At 38.4% G+C, this 19657-nt stretch overlaps 1 protein-coding gene across 6 annotated transcripts in view; it reads left to right on the forward strand.

Annotated features, from left to right (window-relative positions):
- Positions 1-1932: 1932 nt before the first annotated feature.
- Positions 1933-19657, forward strand: part of LOC128693205 (protein transport protein Sec31A-like) — a gene marked incomplete at its 5' end in the record, with an annotated part of 75510 nt that continues 57785 nt past the window's right edge. For 2 of the 6 annotated variants that reach the window (XM_070089275.1, XM_070089277.1), the window contains 6 exon segments: positions 1933-2104; positions 6293-6441; positions 6611-6781; positions 7067-7210; positions 11687-11773; positions 12436-12477. In XM_070089275.1, the coding sequence (XP_069945376.1) occupies positions 1933-2104; positions 6293-6441; positions 6611-6781; positions 7067-7210; positions 11687-11773; positions 12436-12477 (765 nt within the window). 6 annotated transcript variants of the gene reach the window in all.

Genomic DNA, 19657 nt, shown 5'->3' on the forward strand with positions numbered 1-19657 from the left:
AAAAAAGGAGACAGACATGAAGCATTAAACTACAGACCAGTGTCACTGACATGTATAGTATGCAAAATCATGGAGAAGATTATCAGGAGAAGAGTGGTGGAACACCTAGAAAGGAACGATCTCATCAACAGCAGCCAACGTGGTTTCAGGGACGGGAAATCCTGTGTCACAAACCTAATGGAGTTCTATGACATGGTGACAGCAGTAAGACAAGAGAGAGAGGGGTGGGTGGATTGCATTTTCTTGGACTGCAAGAAGGCGTTTGACACAGTTCCACACAAGAGATTGGTGCAAAAACTGGAGGACCAAGCAGGGATAACAGGGAAGGCACTACAATGGATCAGGGAATACTTGTCAGGAAGACAGCAACGAGTCATGGTACGTGGCGAGGTGTCAGAGTGGGCACCTGTGACCAGCGGGGTCCCGCAGGGGTCAGTCCTAGGACCAGTGCTGTTTCTGGTATTTGTGAACGACGTGACGGAAGGAATAGACTCTGAGGTGTCCCTGTTTGCAGATGACGTGAAGTTGATGAGAAGAATTCACTCGATCGAAGACCAGGCAGAAGTACAAAGGGATCTGGACAGGCTGCAGACCTGGTCCAGCAATTGGCTCCTGGAGTTCAATCCCACCAAGTGCAAAGTCATGAAGATTGGGGAAGGGCAAAGAAGACCGCAGACGGAGTACAGTCTAGGGGGCCAGAGACTACAAACCTCACTCAAGGAAAAAGATCTTGGGGTGAGTATAACACCAGGCACATCTCCTGAAGCGCACATCAACCAAATAACTGCTGCAGCATATGGGCGCCTAGCAAACCTCAGAACAGCATTCCGACATCTTAATAAGGAATCATTCAGGACCCTGTACACCATGTATATTAGGCCCATATTGGAGTATGCGGCACCAGTTTGGAACCCACACCTAGCCAAGCACGTGAAGAAACTAGAGAAAGTGCAAAGGTTTGCAACAAGACTAGTCCCAGAGCTAAGAGGTATGTCCTACGAGGAGAGGTTAAGGGAAATCAACCTGACAACACTGGAGGACAGGAGAGATAGGGGGAACATGATAATGACATACAAAATACTGAGAGGAATTGACAAGGTGGACAAAGACAGGATGTTCCAGAGATTGGACACAGTAACAAGGGGACACAGTTGGAAGCTGAAGACACAGATGAATCACAGGGATGTTAGGAAGTATTTCTTCAGCCACAGAGTAGTCAGTAAGTGGAATAGTTTGGGAAGCGATGTAGTGGAGGCAGGATCCATACATAGCTTTAAGCAGAGGTATGATAAAGCTCACGGCTCAGGGAGAGTGACCTAGTAGCGATCAGTGAAGAGGCGGGGCCAGGAGCTCGGACTCGACCCCCGCAAACTCAACTAGGTGAGTACAACTAGGGGAGTACACACACACACACACAACATACACAACACACACAACACACACACAACACACACACAACACACACACAACACACACACAACACACACACAACACACACACAACACACACAACACACACACAACACACACACAACACACACTCAACACACACACAACACACACACAACACACACACAACACACACACAACACACACACAACACACACACAACACACACACAACACACACACAACACACACACAACACACACGCACACAAAACACACACACATACAGAGTATGAAAGATTAACTTTAGGTCTGTATTTAACAACAGTTTTTTGTTAATCCATTCTTTTGATTTTTTAAATTATAAGAAAAAGGTTCTTTTAACTGTTGCAACATCAATTTTAGGACAGGGTCTACACTGTCACTTTGCTTTTGTAGAAAAGACAATGGATAAACTCCAAGAAAGGTATGGGGGATGGGGCATGTTCAGTTATGTATCTGCTCTTTTGACATTATTATTGCTTTTGTATAACTCATCTTGGACAGACTCGAGATGTTGTGTTGGCCCAAGTGGATGGCAGTTTATCATCACTGGTGAGTGCAGTTGTCCGTGGTGACTTGACTTCCATCACTACTACTTGTAATCTCAGCAAGTGGAAGGAAGCTTTAGTTGCAGCTCTAACATATTCCAATGATGAGCAGTTCCCTGCCCTTGCAGGTTAGTTAAAACAATTTATTCATTAAATTATCTTTGTCATTGCATTAACATTTTTTTTCCAATTTAAGACTGCCCTGGCAATTAATATTGTTTTCTGCTTTTTTTTCCATGACTTGTACCAATCTCTAGTTTTTCTACGTTGCTTTTCCACCTTTGTACAAGAGAAGCCTCATTCTATTTACACATTCCATTTTTTTAGTGCAAGCTACATCATTTTCAGTCATGATAGTGGTTTTTTTTTTTCAACAAACCGGCCGTATCCCACCAAGGCAGGGTGGCCCAAAAAGAAAAACAAAAGTTTCTCTTTTTAAATTTAGTAATTTATACGGGAGAAGGGGTTACTAGTCCCTTGCTCCCGGCATTTTAGTCACCTCTTACAACATGCATGGCTTACGGAGGAAGAATTCTGTTCCACTTCCCCATGGAGATAGGAAATAAATAAGAGCAAGAACTAGAAAGAAAATAGAAGAAAACCCAAAGGGGTGTGTATATATATGCTTGTACATGTATGTGTAGGGTGACCTAAGTGTAAGTAGAAGTAGCAAGACATACCTGAAATCTTGCATGTTTGAAACAGAAAAAAAAGGACACTAGCATTCCTGCCATCATGTAAAACAATTACAGGCTTTTGTTTTACACTCACTTGGCAGGACAGTAGTACCTCCCTGGGCAGTTGCTGTCTACCAACCTACTACCTAGAATGATAGTGAATATAAGCATTAATAATGTCACTTAGTGTAGTCATTTGACAGGCAGAGTTTTACTGCACAAGTTAAATTAGCAAAATGTCTGTCATATCAGTCATTCTCTTTTGCTCATTGTTTTATGAGTAAAATGTCTGTCAGATCAATTGTTCTCTTCCCCTTGTTTTAGGAACATATTCATCCACTTGATAATGCTAAACAGCATGAAAAGTTGTTGAACAAATGTTTTTTTGCTCTTCCAGCTACATAAGACACTTGCAATTATTTGAATTACACTTAAAAATTTATAAATTATTATTTTATTAACACTTTGGCCGATTCCCACCCCTCTTGCTAGAGGGGTGCTTTACATTACAGTTATAAAACTGCAACAGTAACACCCTTCCTTCAGAGTGCAGACACTGTACTTACCATCTCCAGGACTCAAGTCCGGCCTGCCGGACTTAAGTCCTGTTACTTTGCTCACACTCCAGCAGCCCGTCAAGTATTAAAAGCCATTTGTCTCCATTCACTTTTATCAAATATGCTCACGCATGCTTGCTGGAAGTCCAAGCTCCTCGCACACTAAACTTCCTTTACCCCCTCCCCCAACCTTTCCTTGGCCAATCCCTACCCCACCTTCCCTCCACTACAGATTTATGTACTCTTGAAGTCATTCTGTTTCGTTCCATCCTCTCTACATGTCTGAACCACCTCAGAACCCCCCTTTTCCCTCAGCCTTCTGGATAGTAGTTTTGGTAATCCCACACTTCCCCCTAATTTCCAAACTACAAATTCTCTGCATTATATTCACACTGCACATTGCCCTCAGACATGATATCTCTACTGCCTCCAGCCTTCTCCTCATTGCAACATTCACCACCTATGCTTCACACCCATATAAGAGTGTTGGTATGACTGTACTCTCATATATTCCCCTCTTTGCCTCCACAGACTACTAAGTGTACCACTCACCCTTTTCCCCTCATCAATTGTATGATTCACCTCATCCTTCATAGACCCCATCTGCTGACACGTCCACTTCTAAATATCTGAATACATTCACTTCCTCCGTACTCTCTCCCTCCAATCTGATATCCAATCTTTCATCACCTAATCTTTTTGTTATCCTCCTCACCTTACTCTTTCCTATACAGTAGGGCCCCACTTATACGGCGGGTTAGGTTCCAGGCTGTCGCCGGAAAGCAGACATCGCTGGAAGGCAGAATGCCATTTTTTTCCATTTATAAATGCATATAAATGCCAGACAACTAGTTTACACTAAATTATATTAAGTTGGTAATAGAACTAAGCATTAAAAACACACAAAGTAAAATACATTCACAGTAAATTCATTACTTATCTTAAAGTATTTGTAATCTTAATGTAGGGAGAGAGGTGAGTAGTACTTATTTGTAGGAAGTCTGGTGCAGGTAGCCCAGGTGTAGGTAGCCCTGGTTCCCTGTCTCATACTTAATATACAATATTTAAAACAACCCAGAGAGGTAAAATACACATACAGTACACTCATTATTTACCTTAAAATATGCGTAGTCTTAATATAGGAAGAGAGGTGAGTAGTATTTATTTGTAGGAAGTCAGTGTAGGTAGCCGGTAGGTGTAGCCCGCCTGGGCTACACCTACCGGCTACCTACACTGTGGGCCAGAGCCCACACATTGACATACCTTGTTCACTGAATTTAATCATTTCTAGCAACTACCTTTAGATGCCATCATAAACGAAGGTAGAGGTAATGAATAATTCATGCCGAAAATTGTAAAAAAAACGGAGTGAGGGAGTGGCTGGGCCAAACGCAGATTTATAAACGTTTTCTCTGATGGCTGAACAGAGGAAACGTAATGTTGTCCCTCCACCCGGCTACCACACAGGTCCACAAGTATTATTATCATCAGAGCACACATAAAATATGCAATAAATGCCAGACAACAAGTTTACACTAACTTATATTAAGTTAGCAATAGAAATAGGCATTAAAAACACAATAAAAGGTAAGATACACACAGAGTACACTTATTACTTACCTTAAAATATTAATATTAATATGTGAGAGGTGAGTGGCAGGGTATTTATTGAATAAAATCAGAATGGCACACCATCATCCTCTAACTTGGCACTTAAAGCAAGAGGCTTACGACTTCTCTCTTTATCACAGCTAACCTTAGACGCCATCGTCAATGAGAACCAACTAGTTAATGAAAGAGTAAACGAGAGAGAGAACGAGATACAGAGTTGAGACAACGTAAAAACACAAACTGAACAGGTAGTGGGAAATCACTTGGTCAGGCGAAATAAATGCGTATTAATGTGTGTCTACTTTTAGTTCATTCACGTACGTTTGTAAGAGTTTGTAAAACATTTACCTCAATATTTTTTTATTATAATAATAATTACCTCACAATACAAATACTCTTACATTGTGTACAAGTTGTACAAGTTAGTACAGAATAAATAAACAAAGCAACACCATTTTTAGAGTGAATGAAGATATTATTATTATTATTATTAATAAAAAGCACTAAACCCACAAGGGTTGTGAATTGCTATATACAGTGGACCCCCGGTTTGTGATATTATTTCATTCCAGAAGTATGTTCAGGTGCCAGTACTGAATGAATTTGTTCCCATAAGGAATATTGTGAATTAGATTAGTCCATTTCAGACCCCCAAACATACACGTACAAACGCACTTACATAAAAACACTTACATAACTGGTCGCACTGGGAGGCGATGGTAAAGTGGGGGTCCACTGTATAGAGTAAAGGCATACGAAAAGAATATTTTTCTACAGTTATCCCCCAGTTTGACTAGAGAAAACATAATTCTTCCGACACTACCTACACAGCTGCTTTGTAAACAAATCTCTTATTTACATCACTTTTTATTCTGTGAGTGTATGTATCATGTTTATATGCTATGTAACAGGTTTCATATATAATTTTGAGGAAAATATCATAGATGGATTAATGAAAATGCCTATAAGACATTTAGTGTGCCCAAGAGTGATTATTATTACGTAGTATTGGCGTCATGAGTAGAGAGAGACTTAGCGATTTTAATGTGTACCTGCACACCAGCACAGTGTGTAAGTATATTTAGGTACAGGTACACATAAGTATAATTATCAGAGTACATATAAAATATGCAGTAACTTTAAAACACTTGAAATTTTGGAAAGTTTCCTGACATAATAGATGTTGTCACGGAAAATGTAAACAAACCGGGTGGGGGTGCCATATTTGAAAGACCGCTTGCCATATAGCAAATTTTGGTCATAATTTGACATCGCCGTATTAGCGGAATGCCATAAGGCGAAATGCCGTAAAGCGGGGCCTTACTGTATTCACTTTTAATTTTCTTTCAATTCATCCACCAACCTCTGCAACTTCTCTTCAGAATCTCCCAAAAGCACAGTGTAATGCATAGTGTAATGCATTTCAAATAGGTCAAATAGTTTTTCAGAACATTTCAATTCTTTATTTAAGAGAGTCTGGGGGAACGTCTTGAAGCCAAGGGAGATCCTGAATCATTACTGTCAGCAATGATCTGTTATGTCTGTGCTGGGAGCCTGGAGAAGTTTGTTTCCTGTTGGATTAAGACACGACCTGAGACAAATCAGCCAAATAATTTGCAGGTGTGTAATTTATGATTTTTGTAATGTATGGACACCTAGAAAGATGTATGCTCATTTCTGTGCAACCAGTCTAAAAACAAAATCAACATGGCAAAAGTTTAATTTTGTAGTGTTTAGAATTTACAGACGGCTGATGAAAGGCTAGATTAAAAAAAAAAAATGTTTTTAGGACCTAGTAGAAATCATCATGGGACTGCAACAATCCCTGTCAGCTGCAGGTCGGCCTACTAACCTGAGTGAGGGCAATGCTGTGAGCTCCCTTCTCTGCCAGTATGCATCTCTCCTTGCTGCACAGGGTTCACTTACTACAGCAGTATCATATTTAAATTCTGCTACTCAGGTGAGGTTCCTTTGTCTCTTGTAGAATATCCTAATGTAAATACTGCACATTACATACAGTACATTTAAGTTTTCAGTTATAGGTATTCATGTATAATTGAGTTTGTAGGGGAGACTCAGACCTCCAGGAGTTTGGCCTTGCTACATATTGATCAGAAATTGTGCACTCTGAAACACTTATTTTAGGTAAACATTTGAGGTAAACAGCCTAATACCTGATTTGGCTGATATTTCAAATTGTCTGGTTAAAAACCTTGTATGCATTTCTAAGTTTTCTCTCTCTTAGGGGGATATGGTTGAATTAAGAGATAGATTGTATCGTGCACTTGGCTATACTACTGGGACTAGCAATCATCCAAGTTCACAGACAGCTACTCGCTCGTCAAACTTAAGACGAACTTCCACTCCACAGAATTACGTTCAGTCTCAGGTAAGGCTTAGCTAGCTTTTAAAATGTCAAGTAGTATAATACTGCAGTGTAAGGAACAGTGAGTAGGTGCCAGTGGATGGGTGCGAGTTTAATTAAGGATACTGTTATTTGTGAATAAAATTCTTATAGATGCAGAAGTAGAGCCAAGCTTTTGGGCTCATTTCCTTTAATTTATCTTAAGTATTTTTAAAATTTTAGTGGATCCTAATCCAAGTATCAGCATATTTTTTTTATGAGGAATCTTTCCTATATATCTGTTATCTTTATATGATGTGTAATTTTTTATTATTGTTCTTGGGCATTTTAGTGCCTTCATTCTTTCTAGCTCTTATTTCTTTGTATTTTATACTTTATTTTACATTTTTTTCACATTTCTTTGAACTTTTTTATTTTCACTGTTCTTTAGATACTGCCACCATATTACAGTTGACCATTGTAATTTAGTTAAACATACTATATGCATATTGTATATGCATGGCCTTTTCTGTCAGCCATTTGTTGAAAGTGGCTAAAATGCCATGAGCTGGTAATTCCCTTTTCTGTATATAGCTATTAAAATAGAAAAAAAAGAGGAAATTTGGGAATTAATGTAGTTTGAATGGGCATGAATATAAGTACTCATGTTAAAGAACTGATTGATAATATTATAAATGAGAGAGAACTGGATGCCATGGCACTCACTGAAAGTTAAGATGGAGAATTTGAGTGGAAAAGAGTAAATGGGATTAGTTGGGTCTATCTGAGAGAATGAGAACAAGGAGTAGTAGCAGTAATGCTAAATAAAGAGTTGGGGGGGAAATAAAAAGATTGGTTTAAATTTTTAATATTTGTAATGTGGTTTAGAAAAGTGGAATGGGAGAAGTAGGGGTTGGGAGTTATCATAAGTATTTGAACACCCAGAGGTGAGATGAGAGAGCATTTCTTTGAGGGAGGATTAAGTAAATGTTAAGGGAATTCTGAACAAAATGAGATACAATTTTTTGAGAAGACTTCAATGTAAAAGTGTGATATATTATTGAAGGACTATGAAGAAATTTTGAGTGCTGGGGATAAATGTCATTGGGAGAGTTTATTTGAATTGCCATTAAAAAGATGCAATGTACGTTTTGAGAAGAGGATTAACAAGAGTATGAGGAGTGAGTGCACGAGAGAGTGAGGGAGCAAGAGAGCGACAGCACATGCAATAGAATGGGAGCACATGCAAGAGAGGGAGAGCAAGGGTGATAGTAGAACATGAGACAATGGATAAATATTTATTGACAAGTTTTTGCTGAGCATAATAAGCAGTTTTGAAGAAAGAAATTGTGAAAAAGTCTGGGAGGAAATTAATTTTGATAAAATTGAACATAGTGAGATATTAGAATGGAATTGACTCCAGCCGCTCACGCTGGACCAAAACTGTTTGCAAAGGTATATCTTTACTTACTACAGTGGAACCTTGATTTTCGTATGCCCCAGTTTTCATAGGATTCGGTTTTCGACGACTTTCTTCGTTGAAATTTTGTCCCAGTTTTTGTACATCCGCTCGGTTTTCGTAGAGTTGAAAATGGTCTGTACCAAACGCGTCTGCATGACTCGGCCACTCAAGCGCCCACACAAAGCGTCCCATGCATTCGTGACTCAGTCTGCCTTTGTTTCTCCTTGAGTGAGCATCACCCCGTGCGTTCATCCAAAACATTTTCATAATAATCCATTGTTTCTTGTGCTTGTTTATTGAATGCAACTGCTAAATAAGACACCTTACCTTTGAAGACCTTTGAGAGTTTGTCTACTCTTGGAGCCCGGCCATGGGCCAAAGAAAGTTCCAGGTGCCAGCCCTTTGATAAAGAAGGCGAGAAACATGATAGAATTCAAGAAAGAACTTGTAGCAAAGTATGAAAGTGGCGTACGTGTGGCCGATCTCACCAGAATGTACATGAAGTCTGAATCAATGATCAGTTCCATCCTGGTGAAGAAAAAAGAAATCAAGAAAGCCGATGTTGCGAAAGGGGTAAATGTACTAATGAAACAGAGATCGCAAACAGTCTAAGATATTGAAAAGTTGTTGGTGTGGATCAATGAACAACAGTGTGTGTGTGTGTCTTGGAGGCGATAATTTTCAACGAGGCAAGGCAGTTACATGCAGATATCGCAAAGAAAATGCCTGGAATGAGTGCTGCTGTTAGTGAATTTAAGGCCAGCAAAGGCTGGTTCAATAAATTCAAGAAGCGAACTGGCATACACAGTGGTAAGGCATGGCGAAGCTGCTAGTTCGGACAAATGTGGGGCCGAAGAATTCATTGATGAATTCAAGGAGTACATAGAGGCTGAAGGATTCCTCCCCAACAAGTCTTCAATTGTGATGAAACAGACCTCTTTTGGAAGAAAATGGCAAAGGACCTACGTCACGCAGGAGGAAAAGGCACTGCCAGGACACAAACCTATGAAAGATAGGCTAACTTTGGTTCTGTAGTAATGCTAGTGGGGATTTCAAAGTGAAGCCTTTACTGATGTATCACTCTGAAAATCCTCGAGTGTTCAAGAAAAACAATGTCATAAAGAGTAAATTGTGTGTTGTGGAAGGCTAACGGTAAGGCATGGGCCATGAGGCAAATTTTCATTTAATGGGTCAGTGAAGTGTTTGGCCTGAGTGTGAAGAAATACCACCTGGAAAATCAGTTGCCACTCAAGTGCCTCCTGGTAATGGACAATGCTCCTGCTCATCCTCCAGACTTGGAAGACCAGTTGTTGGAGGAGTTTGGTGTCATCACAGTGAAGTTCTTGCCCCCTAATACCACTCCTCTCATCCAGCCCATGGACCAGCAGGTTATTTCAAACTTCAAAAAACTCTACACCAAAGCACTGTTTCAGAGGTGCTTTGGAGTGACCTCAGACACTGAATTGACCCTAAGAGTTCTGGAGGAATCGCTTCAATATCCTCAATTGCATAAGCCTTATAGATAAGGCTTGGTAGTGAGTGACTTCCAGGACGATGAACTCTTGCTTGGAGAAAATTGTGGCCAGAATGTGTCCTTGAGAAGGATTTTGAAGGGTTTGAGGCTGACCCTGATGACCCTATGCCTATTGTGAAATCTGTTGAGTATTTGGGGAATTCCAAGGGGTTGGATGTAAGTGGTCAGGATGTGGAAAAGTTGGTGAACGACCACAGGGAAGAGCTAACCACTGAAGAGCTGCAAGACCTTCAACTAGAACAGCAACAGACTGCAGCTTAGGATATTGCTTCAGAGGAGGAGGAAGAGAGAGGGGAGAATGTCCCTTCTTCAGTGATTAAGGACATGTGTATATGGACATGAGTCATAGAGTTTTGTGGAGAAATATCACCCTAACAAAGCTGTTGCAAGCCATGTCTGCAACATGTTCAATGACAGTGCCTTGTCCCCTTTAGGCAAATCTTAGACTCCAGAAAACAGACACCTCTGGACAGATTTTTTGTGTGACAGGGGTACAGTGACAAGCTGATCCTAGTGCCAGTAAGACAAAGAAGGGAAGTAACCCTGGATAGGGCCTTGATACCTGAAGTTCTTATGGAAGGGGATTCCCCTTCCAAACAATAACCTCTCCTCCTCCCTCTTCCCTCCTCGCCGTCTTCCATACGCCAACAGGAGTCTTCAATAAAGGTAAAAGTGATGTTAAATGTTCATTTATCCATTTCATTAGTCATTTATATTTATTTCTCATTGTTTTCTGCATGTAAAACTGTAGTTATTCTCTATAAAATGTATTTTTTGTTAATATTTTTGGGTGTCTGGAACGGATTAATTGGATTTACATTATTTCTTATGGGGAAATATTGCTTCAGTTTTTCTACGATTCGGTTTTCATCAGACTTTTTAGAATGGATTAATCATGAAAACCAAGGTTCCACTGTAGCATTGTTTTTTCTTAGTTTCAGAAAGATCAGAAAATTTCCATTCTACTATTTAGGCATTATTGTAGTTTTTTCTTTCCTTGGTTTGAAGAACTTGTTTCACTTCTGCATTCTTAAAAGGGGTGCCTTGATGCTAGTGAAGGGCTCTTGATCCAGATTCAAACCTACTTACCTCCAGGCACTGTATGACCTACGGGTTAACACCCTTTCAATGGAGTAAAAATAATTCACTTTAGGTAAACCCTTGATTTAATGGGTTACTTGGGGTAAGTAGGTGGCCAGTCAAGGAGACTGTGGTAGGTAGAGATGGGATTGTTTTGTAATGACCATAACCACAACTGACAGCTCTAACCAGTGGATTTTCTCTATTTCTGAAGTCTGCTAAATAGAAATCTGTTGAATCAAAAATTAATGCATGTAGTATAGATAACCTCTCTTGACATTCTAGCAGGACAGCTGTTGCATGAGTGATGGTGAATGTTTCGTATTTGGGTCGCCCCCACCTTGGTGAGAAATGGCCAATGAGAGAAAAAATAATAGTGTGTGTATACAATATGCACAGGACTATTAGAATAAAAAGGCAAATAATCTTTTATATTTTATTGAAGGATAGGGTGTGGGTTAACTACAGTTTAGCTTGTGCTGGTGACCTCCCCATGGCATGCCAGAAACCATTCTACCCAAGGATTCTACAGGTACATTGCACACTTGAGGTGCTTTGTTGTTAGGAATATGTACTACCAGTCAAGCATAACCACTTTGAATTTGAATGCTGAGTTTTGAAAGTAGAGCCCTTGTAAATAGCTTGCATTGTGTGTGTATACTGCAAAGGAATTAACAAATATTGAAGGATGAATGTCAAGACATTGTAGAAGTTTGGTATTGTTATTTAGATGTACAGTATATGTATGGGTAGTTTGTGAGCTCAGGCTTAGTAATAATTTTGTGTGTGTGCACATGTACATGCCTTAAAGCTTGATTACTCACTGTCTTTCTGGGATGCCTTCAGTCCACTGAAGTAAAAATAAGGCTGTGTAAGAAAGGAGATCGGAAGCTGAGATGGAATAAGCATCTCATTGTAAAATGGTAGACACTTAGATGCCACAATGATGCAGTTAGTCCTTGTTTTAAATTAAAGCTGCTTTTATCTCATGTTTGTGAAGTGTTATTACTAAATATTTTAAGCATTATTCCTTCTAACATAATTGTGTGCTTTACATTAGTATGTGTAAATTAAACTAAAATGTTTTGAGGTAATTTTTAATATATAATGTGCAATAATTTGTGAAAGATTAATATGTATATGAAATAATGAATAAAATACAATGATTTATTGTTATTAATTTTTTTGTGGCAGTCAGTTAAGATCAAGCAGCCCTCTGATGAGTTAAGCATTTTGGTGAGTGTCAGAACGGCTTTGATATTACTAAACAGCAAGTAATTTTTTCCAAGGCACACTTCTATTCTGTAAAAATCCCAGTAGATGTAGCTTGTATAAACTAGTAATATGTATTAAAACTATTAGAAAAGGATTATCTTTTGTGGATCTAAATTGCTGTATTGTGGTTCCTTCTAAGTCATTCACAAAACACAGGCAGTGTTTTCTATATACTGTACACAGTGAACAGTCTTTTCATGGGTTAATTTATATGGTACAAATCTGATTAACTAGATTACCATTTACAGTGTGTTTTAGTTTTTCTAATATCTTAAACATCATACTTTAATTTTCTTCATTAATTGGTATAATTTTGCCATCCATATTTATAATGGTTATAAAATTTAAACACTATTCATGGTAGTCATGGGAAACTAAAACCTGACCTTGCTTGTAAGGAAGCACAGTTTTTATACTTTAGTTTTTGTACTTACTCATTCAGGGCCAACAAGAGAATAAAAATACTAATGATGTAAACATCGTTGTGCATTTTTTTTTTTTAAGAACTCAACACTTACTATATTGGGCAAGCAAGAGGGTATGAATGTAAAGGTGAGCGAGCGTGAGACAAGCTGTGTAATTGTTGAGTATGAGATACTGTAACTGTGTAAGAAGGGATGTAATTGCCTATTTGAAGTTGCTGGAGGGTGAGATATAGCTCTTGGTTCTACCTCAACATTCTGCCAACTAGCTTGAGATAATCCTTTCATATATCTCTGAATCATTATATAGAATCTGCCTCTACAGTAAACCTTCAGTATAATGAATGTTGATATAATGGAATTTTAAAATTATGGCCAGAATCCACTGGGTAAATTGTACTTTTAACATCTTTACTTTCAGTGTTTATTGCATTATATCTGCAAATTGTGTGTACTTCAGTGCATTTTTTTTGCTATTTTTTTCCATTCTGATTTAAGAGATTTAGATATTTCCCCAATCCCCTTCCCATTAGTCTGTTATATCGAGGGTTTACTGTACTTTCACTACTCAGTTGATTTCACTTTCTTGCCACTGTTAAAATGTTTTGTGATATCCCTGTTGCACGGATTGTGACTCCCATTTTTTTTTTACTTCCCTTCACTGTCAGGAGCCCCAGAATTAAATTTGAGTCCACATTTAAAAAAAATCTTCTGAAATGACAGTCTTTTTCCGAAGGGAATGACAGGAAAAGTACAAAATTTATTGGAAAACTTAGAGAATTACACAGGCACAAAATTAGCAGTTGACACAATTTACACATTGGCAATGTCACCCAATTTGAGTCTTACTTAAAGTTTGTTCCATTACATAATTCAGTCAGTCTTAGATATTGTTCTATTGATTGAGTGCAAGAAACCACCATTCATCTATCAGAACTGCCCTATAAAGTGCACAGAAATTGGTAATTTGGTCCATTGTATGCAAAATTAAAAGAAATGTCAATCTAAAAACAGAATCCAAAATAAGCACTATAGACATTCCAGGCACTAAATATTTCTCCTGTTCATTAATCATGTCCCCAAGCCTCTTATATTACACTTGCCTTCCATTTTGAATTCACCACCACACAAAAAATCAAGGATTTACCTTATTTCATGGATAATAAAATATAGCAGGTATGATTGACCATGGTTTACAGCATCACAATAATTGAATTAGACATAGTAAAAACCCATGAAACAGACCAAGAGGTGTAAGGGGGCCTTACCTGTCTTCAGCAAAACTGGCAAAAATTTAATATTTCCACAAACTTGAGCCCAATTTCAAGCTACTTCTGTTAATTAAAAACCAAAATCATCCCTTTTTCAGTAGTATATATTCCATTCTGTCCAATGGTACCAAGAAACTCAATAAAACTAAAAACCATCATAGAAAACACCTCAGTCAGTTTTAAACCAAACACAAGATCAGTATTTTGCTTTTCCCATCATGCACTGTGTGGGGAAGGATTTAGTTTTTATACTGTGCACATTCACTGCACAGACCCATTCTCATATCTAGGCCAAAATTTTACCACTCATAGCTTATCTGAGGGAGCTGAGCTTAATGTAGATCTACATGAGGTACCCTGGCATCACTTCAGGTAGATCTATGTGAGGGACAGTAAAAGGGTTAAACATCCTTGGTAAAGAACCCATCTTTGCCTACCCTATGTAGGCAAAGATTTCATTTGTTTGCTCCTCCAGTGATGGCCTCTTTTCATTTTCATTTCCCTCAGAATAGGTACCACTCTGAATGTGCTCTTTAGACTTAGTTATATTTTTAAATTTTATTAGGCGAGTGTTTCATACAGGTGCTGCATACTCAAGAATGGGTGGCATGTTTTCCAAAAAGCATGTTTTTGAAGAGTTACATTCATGTATGCTAGCCACTCTTGTGTTAGCTAGCATAGCCTGTATTATTTTGTGTGTTCACCATGGTACAAGCTTGAGGTTGTTGTTATTCCTAGTTTTTTGTTTTTGTTTTTGTTTAGCACATGGTCCATCTCCTACCAAGGTAGTGTGATCAGACAAAGAAGATGCACTTTATCCATTCATTCAATCACACACTTGCCACAATCACTGTCTTATTATAGTATGGATAACCTTCCGGACTGCAACATTCCCACCTCTTCTGAGTAGAGAGACTTCATTTCCCACCTCCAGGACTGAAGTCTAACTGGAATGCAGTAAAGAAACATGAAGAGATTCATTTTTCTTGACTGCATACAGACAAGTCTAGTGCATTACCTTCCACTCCATCATGTCAAATCACCAAAACTACTTGCCTCCACTCCTATTTAACATGCTCAAACAAGCCTATTAGATGTCCATGCCCTAGCACTCAAAACCTCCCTTTACCCCTTCCCTCCAACCTAACCTAGTATGACCCCTATCCATCCTTTCCTCTACCCCAGATTTATATGCTCTCCTAGCTATACTGTTTTGCTCCAGCCTCTCTATATGTCCAAACCATCTCAACAGCCCCCACCTCCACCCTTTGGTAACCTCCCCCACATAATCTCCAAGCTGCAAATTCTCTGTATAATATTCACATCACACATTACATCCAAACAAGACATAGCCAAGACATCACAGAAAGTTTTTCTGAAGTCAAGGTAAAACTCTGCCAAATTGCTCAAAGAATGGATTAGTAATGAAGCAAATTTGATATTCAGGATTTTGTTGTTCTATAGCCTGTTTTCAGAGAAAGATGTTGCCATCCAGGATTTTACCCACTGTAATGACACCTTGTATTTTGACTAAACACAAACAAGCTTTTACATAAAAGTTATGTTCATTTATTTTTTTAATTAACACATCAGCCTCTTCCTAACAAGGCAGGGTAACCCAAAAAAGAAGAAACACTTCCATTATCATTCACTCCATCACTGTCTTGCCAGAGGCATGCCGATACTACTGTTCAAAAACTGCAGCATATCTCCACCCCTCCTTCAGAGGGGTGGAGATATGCTCCACAGCTCAAGTCTGGCTAATTGGTTTCCCTGAATCCCTTCGTAGATGTTATCTTGCTTCTTTTATTTTTATTAATATTAGTATAGTGTTTGCCAATTTTCATTTGTCTTTCAGTTTACGAAATTGAAATAAAATTCAGGAAGTTATCCACAGTAGATAGTTACATTCTACTTACCCTCTAATCTTACTATTTTTAACATTAGGCTCTACATGTTAAAACTTCTCATAAATCCACTCATTATTGAATATATACAATAATTTTACTTACAACTTTATTTTCAGTTACTGGATAAGTTGGCTAATTTTTCTTTATATTAATTCAAATCCTCCAAAATTATAACTGTTTTTCTTTGCTCCTTTTTAAAAACACTTTCAGGTTTTCGAGTGAAAGAATGTGTAAATGAGTGGGTGGATGAATGTCCCTGTGGTAACGACAGATGAAAGTAAAAATGAGATAGTGAAGCTCAAATACTGAGTGATCATACACATGCTTGTAGTCAAAAGAGTGTATATTTTGTTTGAAAATTATTGTTTTGTATTTATAAATGCTTACATTTTATTACCATAGTGTCTAAGCATTACACAAGTAGGAATGTACCAATAGCCTTTTAGAAACTGATGAATGAAAACATTTGACATGACTTAGGTTGTTGAAAGCTGTAAAGAGTTTATTTTATGAACAGTGGAGATTAGGGTGTGTAGGGAAAGAAGGGAAATAGTGGTTAATGAAACTGGGTCTTGAACACATATGCATGTCACCATGGTTAATATAAAGCAAGAGTTTTCACAGTTTCTGTTTGCAAATTAATGCATTTTGGAACTTCAGAAGAGAAGCTTTAGAAGCTGGAAGAGTTTTGAATGTGTAAATGAAGTAGAAAGTGAACACAGAGCAAGGTTATGAAACTAGTAGCTTTGGGCATAATAGATTGTAAACCAGATTGGGAGGAAGGAATTTTGAAGGAGTGAGTGTATTTAGATACACGAGTAGATATATCAACAAGTGAATCTGTGAAAGATGAGGTAAACCATAGACTAGCTAAGGGAATGAAATTTTCAGGAGTGTTAAGGAAATGTTTGGAAAAAGTGTCAGTGAATGCAAAGAAAAATGCTTCATAGTAGTGTCAAAGACTTTTGTATGGGTGTGAAGCATGGTCCTGCAGTAATACTAGAAGGAAAAGGATGGTGGCATTATATTGTCAGATCAATGTCTAGTATGACGATTATGCAGAGAATGAGACTGTAAAAATAGATAATGCAGTACAATCCCTCCTCACTTGACTACATACTCATTTAATGACCATCTCTCTGATCAGTATGCATACCCAAGTGATGTATATTGGAGCCAATTTCCTCTATTCCATTTATTACAATGTACAGTAGACTACTGTATAAACATTTAAAAATATACTGAAAATGTTATAAATGGTGCAGAGGTGACATGAAAGCATTAAAGATGGTTGACACAAACCCACTACCAGTGTAGTATGTATCTCGCTTAACAACCAGTTCGCTTACCAACCTACTCTTAGGAATGGAACTCCATCATTAAGTGGGGAGAGACTGTATTGTAAAAGGTATAATTCTAAGAGTGGAAGAGGGGCTGTTGAATGTGTGAGTTTGGAGAAAGGATGGCACAAAAATGGTTGATTAAAAGGGTACATAAACTTGGAGTGGATGTCAGAGGAGAGTGGGTAGGTTGCTGTTTTGCGAGAGAAGGGCTTGAGTATTTAGCAGGAATGTGTGATTGTTAGATGGGAATTAAGGAGTGTGTTTTGGATTTAATATGCTGTTTGTAGTGTGAACATGCTGCAATAATACACATTATTTATGAAGGGATTCAGGAAAACTGGTTACTCAGACTTTGGTTTTGGAGGTGGAAAACACATTGATGGTTCATCAATGGGTCAGTCTACCTTGTTCCCTTCTAAAAGAATTTTTTTTTTGTAATCTACCTATATTGGTTGGAAGTGGTTTGTATTCAAAAAATAATTTTAGATATTATTAGAATTGGAATAAACTTATTTAATGAAGTTACAAATGATGATTAACACCAGTCTCACAGCAGTGAGATTTTTTTTTTTTTAATGTTTCACTTGCTAGGGACTTTCATCATTCCAGTACAGGAAATGGAAAATACAAGGTACTGTATAAATTGTAAGTCAGATCAGGTACTGCTTGGCAAGTATTTCTGAAATCATGAAACCTGTGTTTTGAGCAGTGGAATTGGTAACAATGAGCCGATTCTAAATAACATCTGCAATGTGGGTGAGATGTTATCAACAAATTTTGTTGAAAATAAGAAAAAGTTTTGGAGCGAGATTAACAAGTTAAGGAAGCCTAGAGAACAAATGGATTTGTCAGTTAAAAATAGGAGAGGAGAGTTATTAAATGGAGAGTTAGAGGTATTGGGAAGATGGAGGGAATATTTTGAGGAATTGTTAAATATTGATGAAGATAGCTGTGATTTCGTGTATAGGGCAAGGAGGAATAACATCTTGTAGGAGTGAGGAAGAGCCAGTTGTGAGTGTGGGGGAAGTTCGTGAGGCAGTAGGTAAAATGAAAGGGGGGTAAGGCAGCCGGGATTGATGGGATAAAGATAGAACTGTTAAAAGCAGGTGGGGATATAGTTTTGGAGTGGTTGGTGCAATTATTTAATAAATGTATGGAAGAGGGTAAGGTACCTAGGGATTGGCAGAGAGCATGCATAGTTCCTTTGTATAAAGGCAAAGGGGACAAAAGAGAGTGCAAAAATTATAGGGGGATAAGTCTGTTGAGTATACCTGGTAAAGTGTATGGTAGAGTTATTATTGAAAGAATTAAGAGTAAGACGGAGAATAGGATAGCAGATGAACAAGGAGGCTTTAGGAAAGGTAGGGGGTGTGTGGACCAGGTGTTTACAGTGAAACATATAAGTGAACAGTATTTAGATAAGGCTAAAGAGGTCTTTGTGGCATTGATGGATTTGGAAAAAGCATATGACAGGGTGGATAGGGGGGCAATGTGGCAGATGTTGCAGGTGTATGGTGTAGGAGGTAGGTTACTGAAAGCAGTGAAGAGTTTTTACGAGGATAGTGAGGCTCAAGTTAGAGTATGTAGGAAAGAGGGAAATTATTTCCCAGTAAAAGTAGGCCTTAGACAAGGATGTGTGATGTCACCATGGTTGTTTAATATATTTATAGATGGGGTTGTAAGAGAAGTAAATGCGAGGGTCTTGGCAAGAGGCGTGGAGTTAAAAGATAAAGAATCACACATAAAGCGGGAGTTGTCACAGTTGCTCTTTGCTGATGACACTGTGCTCTTGGGAGATTCTGAAGAGAAGTTGCAGAGATTGGTGGATGAATTTGGTAGGGTGTGCAAAAGAAGAAAATTAAAAGTGAATACAGGAAAGAGTAAGGTTATGAGGATAACAAAAAGATTAGGTGATGAAAGATTAGATATCAGATTGGAGGGAGAGAGTATGGAGGAGGTGAATGTATTCAGATATTTGGGAGTGGACGTGTCAGCGGATGGGTCTATGAAAGATGAGGTGAATCATAGAATTGATGAGGGGAAAAGGGTGAGTGGTGCACTTAGGAGTCTGTGGAGACAAAGAACTTTGTCCTTGGAGGCAAAGAGGGGAATGTATGAGAGTATAGTTTTACCAACGCTCTTATATGGGTGTGAAGCATGGGTGATGAATGTTGCAGCGAGGAGAAGGCTGGAGG

The sequence above is a fragment of the Cherax quadricarinatus genome, chromosome 28 (genome assembly GCF_038502225.1).
Source record: "Cherax quadricarinatus isolate ZL_2023a chromosome 28, ASM3850222v1, whole genome shotgun sequence".
NCBI lineage: Eukaryota > Metazoa > Arthropoda > Malacostraca > Decapoda > Parastacidae > Cherax > Cherax quadricarinatus.